This window comes from Bombus flavifrons, chromosome 15, assembly GCF_040668555.2.
Source record: "Bombus flavifrons isolate JBK064 chromosome 15, iyBomFlav1_principal, whole genome shotgun sequence".
Lineage (NCBI taxonomy): Eukaryota > Metazoa > Arthropoda > Insecta > Hymenoptera > Apidae > Bombus > Bombus flavifrons.
In genome coordinates this window covers 7,388,937-7,399,985 of record NC_138456.1, presented here as the reverse complement: position 1 = coordinate 7,399,985, position 11,049 = coordinate 7,388,937, and the positions used below count along the sequence as shown (strand labels likewise).

The following is an 11,049-nucleotide window of genomic DNA, read 5'->3' as shown; positions in this document are numbered from 1 at the left end:
AAAAGGTACAAGACCAGACGGTACAATCGTTGATCGTTTGATACACGCGTTTATCACATACACGGGCTGCACATGTTTCGTCCTTTTTTAACAATCTATTCAGGATAGAATGAAATATTCAGGATATCCCCGGATTTACCAAACATAAACAAACGAAAAATGTTATTTAGAGTTTGGTATTAAAAAGCTATGATAAAAGTACAAAGGGAACGTTAACAGACATACGATTACTTGCTAGAAGACTGTAAGACAGAGATAGTTTACAATGAACGTAACCTTTGGCTGACACAGTCTACTTTAAAATCTCTATTTCGCTTATTACGTTTTTCTTTTGTGATATTCAGGCATTGTGGCCATTGACTGATCGATAAAATCACTGGAAAATTCAAACAGTCGAAACGACCGACTGGCTCGATAAAACCGTAGACGCGACTCGTAGCAATTGTTACCGGACTACCAGTTTCATGTTTATTAATGCAGCCGCGTAAACGTGCATACGCGTGCACGAGCACAAACGCGGGAACAAGCGAAGGCGAGCATCGTCTACAACGACATGTTTATTCGTACGAGGTCAAGATCATTGTCGTTCATTCGCGCGCAGCCTGGATTCCGTCACGTTTCGCCGCGGATCCTCCATGAGCGACTTTTTCTGTCGCGAAATCCGTACACTAGCCACGTTTCCATATCGCAAAGCCTTTGCCCCAAAGAAAGCGTGTCCTCGACCGTTTATCGTGAATTTTGCCTCTGTCTTCCATTTGCAACGAATTTTCATTCGTAACGTTCAAACCGCAGAGCAAGAACCTGTCCGGACGAACCAGTTAATTACAATTTCCATAGTGGCTCTCAACTTTGTGCAATTGAAATTGTACGAATGAATAGCGATAGTTTACATAGGTGTAATGTTCTGCCCTTTCAACGACTGCAATTTGTACATATTTTCGTTTCCTCTCCTCGCAACAACCGAGTCACCATTTTTGGCACATTCCTTAATCGACGTAATCCTTAACTTATGATCCATGAGTCATCATGCCCAACGTGTCTTTCATAATCTGAATTTTACCATCTCCACTGCCAATCTTTCCAAAATCGTTAAAACGTCTGGCATTTCTCGACAAATAGATTCTCTTAGTTGCGAGCCTCAAACCGCGTCAAACACTGTAACGAGTGCAGCAACGAGTTGGCAAAAAATCATCAAACGTCTATTGGAATTTTTACTTTCGTGTAACCTATGCTTTACACAGGCAGCCAATGCTTATCGAGTTCCCCATTCCGAATCCGAATAATTTTCCATTGCCAGGATATTTATAAACACAACATAGGTTTGAGAACGTTTGATCCAGTGTATATTCTAATTTCGTCTAAGATTCTCTAAACGTGAGTGGATTAGTCACTACCCAGGCTCCAAGACAAAGATACCAATATTCTTTAGAATATTTCTCGAAAACTCGAAAAATTCCGTTTGTGGGGTTTGTTAATGCGCAAATACCAGCACGGACTGCGCGCAAATGACGCCCTGTTACGCAATCGACATTGCTGACAATCATCGTATTACCTGCAAAGCGCGATCGTCCGTAGTTTCGCGCGATTCTCGCTTGGCGAAGCTCGTTCGCCGAACCCATCCTCCCTAGCTCCGCAATCATTCTCTAAATATCAAATTTACATTTGTAAAGTTACATTTTGTTCGAGCGATTTTTCTTGTCGAAGTAATTTTTATTAACATCAACGGCGGTTTATGCCGCCGTTGAAAAAAGTGTGAAATAGCAGCAACGAAAACAGGAAAAAAGAAGAAACACGCAATGTGGTAAACACGAAAAACACTGTTATTTTAAACACGACGATACTCTCCAACATTGGAAACAATGTAAAATGGGGCTAGTTGGGTGAAGCTAAATAATTTGCTTAGCAATTTGCCAAACTCAATTAGGAATAATTTTCAAGTGATCTATGTTTGAAAATAAACTATTTAACCCGTTATTAACGGTGTAGTAAATAGCGAAATATACCGTGTACTTACATTGAAAATTCAACGGCTATACATTCTACTGATGAAAGGGAAAAAAGTTAGTTCAATGGTAATAGTTTCAACTGTGATTAACATAATTCAGCAGTGTATGTATATGCTATTCCTTTTGCGTCATTTTGTTCTTCACTTTATTGGTTCTTATGCAATATCTTCTGGCTGACTCAAATATCTTACTACACTCTTCAGCTTCTTCTAAAATACATTTGGAGAACCAATTTATCCAATCAGCGTGTTGGATTTCCACGAACAACAATAGACATTGTGCTAATGTTATAGTTACACGAGACAAACGACAGCTGAAGTCACACAGCATCTTAGAACAGTGCGTAAAAACGAAAAGTCTATCGGATCGGTTGAATCGTTATCGCCAAGGCGAGTTGGGCGAATTTCGTATCCGGCTCGCGTGACAGCGGCTTAAGGCGTTAAAATAGAGCCTGTATGGCATCGATGTAGTCGACACGTCGGTGCCAGAACGCAGTTACGCATTTAGTCTTTAACTGGAAGCATCCGCGGCCGGAACAAGCGGCCGCCGAGCCCGTGACCGACGAAAACGCGAATTTTCCTCGATCGAACAACGCGAATCGTCTCTTCTGGGCGATCCTTTCGTGGAAAACGAATCGATTCGTAGTCGTGAAACGACGATGTGAAGCGTTTCCGAGGCTAGAGGATGCAACAAGTGCGTCGCGGCGGAGAACAGTTCACGAAAAGGGGACGTCATGTAGAAGCTACCTGCGTTGCCAATTGCGTCCACGAATCGACCGCTTGATCTCCGCGCTACCGCTAATTACCCTCGCAATCAGCCTCGATTCAACTTCGTCTCACGCCTACGAGATCATCGTTTGCAACGAAAGGATCCGCCGTATGAACGCGACTGTAGAAAATCCGTGAGTGAAAGTACACGCATCATAGTATTCCCTTCGTTCGATCGTTCTTCTATAATCTTTGATTACTTCATCGTTCGGTTATTTCGTCGATCGACGAGCTATACCTATCAGAACGAGACACGTCTCTGTCCGATTTTTCAATCTGTTCGCCGAGTCTGTAAGTTTCCTTTCGCTTATCTTTCTGTTAGTTTACTTTTACAGGCGGAGTAAGATTGATTTTTCAAGGCACGATTTTCCTGGTTCGATTTTACAGTTTGATGCGTCGGATCGGACCGACGAGAATCGAAAAACACTCGGAGAAAGAGTTCGCGAATAGAAATCGAGAATCCAGGCGAGGTACGGGGAAGATCCCCGGTGTGGAATGGAAATCAAAAGAAACGAGCCTCGGCCGGACGAACTCGAGGAAAATCCGTTTCTCTGGACGATCTGTAAAACGGGTGTCCCTCGAATATTGGCCACGAGTCTGTTCGCTGTTGGTCGATACTGTGCGGACCAACTGCCAAAGAAAATGGGCCTGGGCAGCCTTCGGATCCTGGCCGCGTTCCTAGTTATTGTAATGCCCCGATCGCTGACTTACATTCTCCTGTATCCGATTTTCAGATTAGTGTTTGGCAATTTGTATCCGGCCTACGCTTCGTACAAGGCAGTGAGAACGAAGAATGTGAAAGAATACGTGAGTATCTATCAAGACCACCCGCTGAAATAACTAGAGAGGTATTCTTACTTCGTCTTCCATTAATAGCGATTATGTTTGATCATTCTAATTAATGGGAATAGAGTATAAGCGTGCTTCCAAGTACGAGCCAAGTTTCAGCTGAACTTGCTCGATAACGTTGCGGCTAAACATTGTTTCTAGGAAAGCATAAACTTTGCTCCGCAAATATTTATCCACGAGGGCTAGTTCTCTCAGGCTTCTTTGTTAAAAATCGACCGCACTTGTCCTCGACGAACTTTGTTTCTGGATTAACTCGTGTCGCTTTATGCTCCAATGCCATCTCCAGAGAATTCCCGGTTAAATTCCAAGCTTATATTTCCATTCCCTTTGCGTTTCCCTCTTGTTTTCGCATAACGTTAAAAGCTAATATTAGGTTGCTGTGGATCGAAGACCGTTGTCTGGTTAGAATACTTCTACCAATTTGATGTGCAACCTCTATGTACGTGGATGTTATGCCTCTTATATATCTATATATGTACATTCTGCACATATTTGTACATTCAAATTTCCCATCAATGCGTAAACATTCTCGGACTAATTACAAACATTGATAACCAACTTACACGAACAAAGTGGCAAACTGAATTTATACAGCGATCTAATATATCCCATACGATAGCCGAGACGAAGTAAGAGTTCCTCCAAAATGACGATCATCCTATATTCCTAAGAGCGTACGGTATATCGTTTCGTCGCAGAGATCCGTCTGGAGACAAAGTGTAAGAATTTGTACTTTCGTTTTCAGGTGAAATGGATGATGTATTGGATCGTGTTCGCGCTGTTCACGTGCGCGGAAACATTCACCGACGTCTTCTTCAGCTTTTGGTGAGCAACGCCTGGGTCACGTTTCTCTTCTAACTTTGATACATATCGTAGTATAGCTAGCAACGTACGACCACTGGAAGGGTTAAATAGAAGAGGAGAGGTCGACACCACCGTGGTCCCTTTCCTCTCGTAACTTGTTAATCCAAAGAGTACTCGCGATGAAAGAGGCTGAAATAGCTGTTGCACGCGTTCGCTGGATGGAAAGGGCATGTGTTTCGTAGACAGGGCTATCTGGAGTCGCGAAGCGTTTGGTTTGGTCGGTCGGTCATGGCCCCGTTTTCGCCGGAAGCGAATAAAATTCGAGCGAACCGGGGCCAATAAACCGAGGTGAACCGCGTGGTCCGCTCGCCACCGGGAATTCCGAAAGTCTAATTTCGGCCGAGATGGATATTGGCTTACATGCACTTCTGAGGATTCTACCGGCGTCTCGTCTTCCGTCTCTGTTTCTGGTGTTCCTGCCTGCTGTGCCAGATCTCTCCCTTCATACTCGAATTACAACCAAAAAGGAGAGTTGCCGGTGTATTTCTAGCCAGGAATACCCTCGCACTTTCCTCTCCTTCCCTCCCTCTTTCTCACACTCCCTCTTTTCTTTCCTATCGTCCACTATCCTACGCCTGGCCATTACTCTACCCAATTATTTTCCCCTTTTTCGTTTTTTACCCTCCTTTCGCGATGATGCGGCTTCGTGGTTCACGGCTGCGTCACGCGTAACGACAATTGACGAGCTTTCTAAAAGACAAAGACCCTATAGGTCCATCGTAAATATGTACAGTTACTAAGAAAAGTCGCCGTACACCTGACAGAAGGGCCATTTTTATTAGAATAGAATGCTACAACGTTTCATTGCCGAGTTTTTGCGATTTATGTTAAGATGATAGAGACTATCACAATAGAGATAAATGTTATTATACGACGTGATATGTACATGGCGAGAAGTTGCAAATGAAACGTTAACCCTCGATGGGTTGTTAAGAGTCGATCGATGTTAGAAAAATTAGAACCGAAGCTTGCAAAGTAATTTAACATTTTTCCAAAAAGCTTCTCAATTTTATCGTTGGTTATCTTTTTGCGTTCGAGCTACAAATTTTACATTCTTCTATGAAAATGTGCAGTATTTTACCGACCAATAATTTACGGCCATCGATTTTTCCATCGTTTCGTACGCGTAACATTTGTGTTTTGATCTTGCTCGTATAGGTTTCCGTTTTACTATGAGATCAAGACTATCCTGGTTATCTGGCTGTTGAGCCCAGCCACTAAAGGCTCGAGCATTCTCTACAGACGCTTCGTTCACCCGGCTTTGATCCGGCGCGAGGCTGAGATCGACGATGCCTTAGCACGCGCGACGGAGCAAGGTTACTCGGCAGTGTTGCACCTTGGATCGAAAGGTGTGAATTATGCTACCACGGTTCTCATGCAAACCGCTATCAAGGTAAGTTTCGAACTTAAAAGTACACTCGCTTACAGATGCCGTAACGACGAATCCGATCGTCTTGTTTAACGGGAAAAGTAAACAGTAACGGAAAAGATATTCTTTTGTGGAATAAAAGTAATTCTGAGACTAAACACTGAATAATAAGATACGTAAAATCCCGAGTAGATCGTAGATGGTTATATAAAAAATATACACAATATATACAACGTAGTCTATCTCGTTTCTTCGAGTATATAATATGTCGTCTGAATCTTTTCCTCGTAACAAAACGATCAAAAGTCCATAACTTCACGTAAAATATTAACTCGCAGCAGCCACCGCTTCCCAACTCGCTAATCGTTCAATTTTCTTTTTTTTTTCTTGTTTTTTATGTTTACGTTGTCCTGCACGCCTATCCTGCACGCCGCCTCTAATCAAACAAACACCAACGTCGATCATCATCACTACACATCGTCTAACCACTGCCAATCATCGTCGTTCCTTTAACAACTCGTCGTTATATATTGTCAAAAAAAAAAAAAAATACCATGTTATATGTACACACGTGTTTGTTATGTTCGACCTGTAACATCAAACATTCCACGACGTTCGTGTATATGTGCAAAAACCAAAAAAAAAAAAAAATCCTTCCAAAAACACATCGGAACACGGGGGTGGTCAGCATATTCTGAAGTCAGACCAAATCATGGTGACTGAGCTATCAACGATACAATCGGCCTCGGCCGTTTCTAGCTTGGCCAAGCTTCCAACGACCTCGAAGGAAAAGACGGACCAGATAGACGCCATGCAGAAACCGAGCACCCCGTGGCATTCAAGCAGTAGCTCCGATGACTTGATCCCTGTCGATTCGATACCCAACATGAGCAACGATATGAACACGGACGACGAGCTGGTCGAAATTAATCGTGTAGCAGAAGGGAACGTTTTCAAGATGCCATCGCCGAAGAAAACGTACAAGGCGCGGAAAACCAGAAAAGGGCGAGCCGAAGGCAACTCGAGGCGACTCAGGTCACACGCTCGCGATACTGGCTCCATATTCAGCGACGATGAGTTGGACCAGCAGTATGCATCCACCTTGACAGAATACTGAAACACAGTGTCGTTCTGTGAATCGGTGGAAAGCAACGATTTAACGTAGTCTGGAAGAATCGCGAGAATAATCCTCGACAGGCTTTCGTCGAAATGGATTGCAAGTTACCGATTTAAGATTAACATAGCGTTTTTACATTTATAGAGAATCGAGTGGAATGGGTTTTAGGGAAATTATGCGTGTGTTTGTTCAAAGTCTTAGAGTAATTTTCCGTTTTTTTTTCTCTCTCTCTCTCTCTCTCTGTTTTAGAGTCGAGTTAAACCCTGAAGAAGGTATTAGTTAAGACGGATTATGCAATGGTCGGAAAGACAAAGATAAAGAGGAATTTGATCGTTCTGATGAGAGGGGAGTTTTTGAAATTTTACTCCCGTGAAATTATTTGTTACATCTACATATGCGTTACGATACTATATACAATGATAAAGATGTTTTTTTATTCGACATATACCAGAGACCTTTAGCATAATGTAATCTCAGCTGCGAAACGTTTAACGTTTAGACGAACATTAAGAAACTATTATTGCGTGCCACCTTTCTGCGAATTCTGCGACTTATATCGTTTATGATACCAATTAGCATTAAGAGTAATCTATCGTGATTGATCGCGAACCGTGATAATTTTGGTAAGTCGGGAGAACTGGTGCCTTACGATAGATGACGATATGAGATTTCGTCGATTGCGACAATCCAAGAAATTTTCGTCTATTGTTGCAAACTGATAAACTATTCTTAACAAATAAATATATCAAATAACCATGTTGAATCCTTTTTCACGAACAAGCCGTCTAATAATCGGTGTATCGATCGAATACATGATATTTCATTTCTATCAACTAGACTTGTATCAAAAAGACAGAGTTTAAGACTGTACCGCGCCGAGGTATGTAACAGGAAGAATTCGACGATCACTGGCAATTTTGTATATGCAATTTGCACGAACACTTGTTATCTGGATCGCACGATTTGCTTACGAAGTAATCGAAGTACTGTACTTTTTGCTGGCACGTAATCACCGACGAACATCAGGTAGTGCTTAAGAAGGCATCGATCACAGAGCGTGTCGTTCCTTGCTGTAGTTCCCATAGTTGTAACTGTTGTTAAATCTCATACATATATCAGATTGATGTAAATGTGATGGAAAGTAATTGCATAGGATACACATCCTCGTTACTTGTACACCAACCGAACATCTCCAAGCATATTAGAACCGTCGAGAATCTAAGAAAGCTATAGTAATACGAGGATTTGCCATTGAAACGCTTAGAAAGTAAGACTTTTATATCCCAAAGATTTTACTCAACGATGCTATTCATATGTTTCATTTCATTCTTTTTTTTTTATTCCCATTTTTTTTCGAATAAATATATTCTATGGATAAGGATGTAATGTGTTGGTCCCTCACTCTTGCTCCGTTCTATTTTTCGTGGAAAATAAACGCTAGTACCCCGCGATCATCCGGATCGATCGATTCTTCATCGTTCGTACCGTGCAAATCCCGTCTAACGAGTTGGTCCAGTTAATCAAGAGAACCCGGTTCTATCGCTGGACACGCGGAACGCTAGCCGTTAACTCGTGCCAGAATGAAAGTCGGAAAGAAACGCAGCCGGATAGGCGAGAGACCGCAACGCGTTCGCGTTGTTGAACCCGGCCTAGATCGGTCGCTAAAAACACGCACGACAGATCGAACACACGCTCCGGTGTCGGCAGATAACACATTAACACCTTTTTCCGGGTTGGTAAGAATATATTTTTATTTTTTTCTTTTTCTTTGTACAAAATATTCAGATGAGAAGGTCTGTGACTTTAGAGTTCGTAAGAGACTTACCGAGAGGAATTACAAAATTTCCGATCGATAGTTGGCCAATATCTACGCGATTTCGTATTTTTACGAAGATAATTTAGAAAGTAGAATCCAGATAGGAAATCGTTTCATTCGTTAAGTATTTTAACGAGTAATTGCACTTTGAATATTTTACATATCTTTGAATATCAGCATCGTACGTTTTGCATAATTCTTCGCGTTTGCTACAATAAACGTTCGATACGTTTCTCTCTCGTGTCGATAAAAAATTTCCATCCACCGATAGAAATCAACGTCTCAACGTGTATCGCGAAAAGCCTCATCCACAACGTCGAACGCTGTCGTAAACGATAAGAGTCGATGTTGCGTCAGAAGGATCGCTTTACAGGCTTCGTAGGACTTACGTGTTTAGAAATTTTAGATTTAGAAATTTTTCATTCCTCTCGCCGAGTACTACCAACTCTTCGAGTCTAAGCACCTTCTTCTTTTTTAACACCCTACGTAATACTTTGTTTTAGTCTTCGCTGTATGTATCTTCAACATGTAACTATACGTTTCTCTGTGCTCGATCGATGAGTTTGATTTTTCTGCTCACTGGTTCTTAACAAACGACACGGCACGCAATCGTGGATTACCCGGCAGGTTGAAAGAAACAGAGGATTGGTTTTTCAGGGCGGTGGTGGTCTGGTACAGCATTTAAAGAAGAGCTACAGCCTGAGCGACCTGACCGGCGAGAAAGAGGACGAGAATAGAAACACGCCGCACATGCACGACGAGACGGACATGGAAGGTTATTGGCCGATCATGGCTCTAGTCATTTTTACGAATTCTCTCGCGAATAACCATAACGTTGTTCGCTTTCTTCGATGTAAAACTCTGTTTATTTAAACTGTTCGCTGGACAAACGCTCCATATATTAGGAGTTCACCAATTTTTTCCCCGCTATCCACGATGCTTCGAATAATTATACACTCAAACACATTTTCTGCATTGGTTCTTCGATATTTCCGAGAAACCAAGATATCGTTAGGCGAAACCGTTTTCGTAAACTGAACGCTCGAAAAGCTATCGGCAGATGGTGTGTTCGTAAAGACGGATCGTCTTTCGTAACCGAGATAGAAGATAAAAAAGACAATACAGCCGCCAGTGCAGGAAAGTTTGAAAATTTCCGAACACAGTTATTAACATGGACATCGAGAACCTACGTGGAATTCTAGCGAGAAAAGTTTACTTTAAAAAAAAAAGAAAGAATAAAATCTGAAACTTTAAATAAGTCAGTGGATGGCGTAATTTAATAGATTGATAGAAGTAATTGAAGATAAAGGGAAATCCATTAAACATTGAACATTGCAAAGGTAAGAAAACTAACACTGAGTTTGTATCTCTTCACAGGGAGAAACACAATTTTAGAGAGGAAATGTAATTTCTTCCAGACTTGGAGAGAAGACAATTTTTCTTCCTTGTGTCTCTCGTTTTGTTTCGTATTACAATTATAACAAACGATTCCTTTTGTTTCAATGTTACGAAAAATCAAAAAATAGCGTTGAGTTTATAATTATTCACGGCACTGTATTTTTCGGTTCTTCGCTAAAAACGTGCTACCCTAGAATCTTTTTGCTTTTTTGCAGCCGCAACGTTGAAGGATAGAATTCGATCGTGTAAATTGATCGACGAACAAAATTGCGAATGAAATATCACTTTCTCATAACGGTGGCTCGTTAATCGGTGAAAACGATTGACACGACGCAGCACGTGCGTCCACAGTAGCAATTTTGTTAATCGGACGTTAAAAGAACATACTTTGATCGAAATTTGTCGATAATTTGCAGTGGAACCTCGTCGAAGAGAGCATGTGGGAAGAAGAGGGTATAGTCCTCGTCGGACACAGTCCAGCACCAATCGAGTGGAAATGTATTTTTCCGAAGTGGACGTTGACGTTCTACAGCCAAGGTCTAGGGAGCCAACAGCTAGCTTAACGTTCGTATCTCGTTTTTAACGAATAATCGTAGTACAAACGTGTAGCGTCCTAATATCCGTAACGTGGACGTGTTATGCTGTAAACGGATCGTTGGTTGCAGTAATATAAGGTCTTCGGACGACATCTCCAGCGGGTACAGCAGCGGGGAAGCGCTACAATCCAGCCGTACATCTCAAGGCGATTCGTTGGTTCGAACATCGAGCGTCGGTGCAAGAACACGCGCAAAACCTCGCTCCATCACGAAGAAGACCCCAGAGGTACTAAATTCAACCGGCCGAATCCGTATAAGAACATAAAT

General features: G+C 41.9%; 1 protein-coding gene across 3 annotated transcripts; it reads left to right on the top strand.

The window, feature by feature from the left end:
• The first annotated feature begins 2,209 nt into the window (after nt 1-2,209).
• On the top strand, nt 2,210-8,353 carry LOC138187796 (receptor expression-enhancing protein 1). 3 transcript variants are annotated; one of them, XM_069128951.1, is made up of 5 exons: nt 2,210-3,064; nt 3,161-3,580; nt 4,368-4,447; nt 5,645-5,879; nt 6,556-8,353. In XM_069128951.1, exons 2-5 carry the CDS (start codon nt 3,269-3,271, stop codon nt 6,970-6,972), a joined length of 1,044 nt encoding a protein of 347 aa, XP_068985052.1. In that variant the 5' UTR covers nt 2,210-3,064; nt 3,161-3,268; the 3' UTR covers nt 6,973-8,353. The 3 variants fall into 3 exon arrangements, with proteins under 3 accessions (XP_068985052.1, XP_068985051.1, XP_068985053.1); XM_069128950.1 differs by having other exon boundaries at nt 6,544-8,353; XM_069128952.1 differs by having other exon boundaries at nt 6,615-6,846.
• The last annotated feature ends 2,696 nt before the right edge of the window (nt 8,354-11,049 follow it).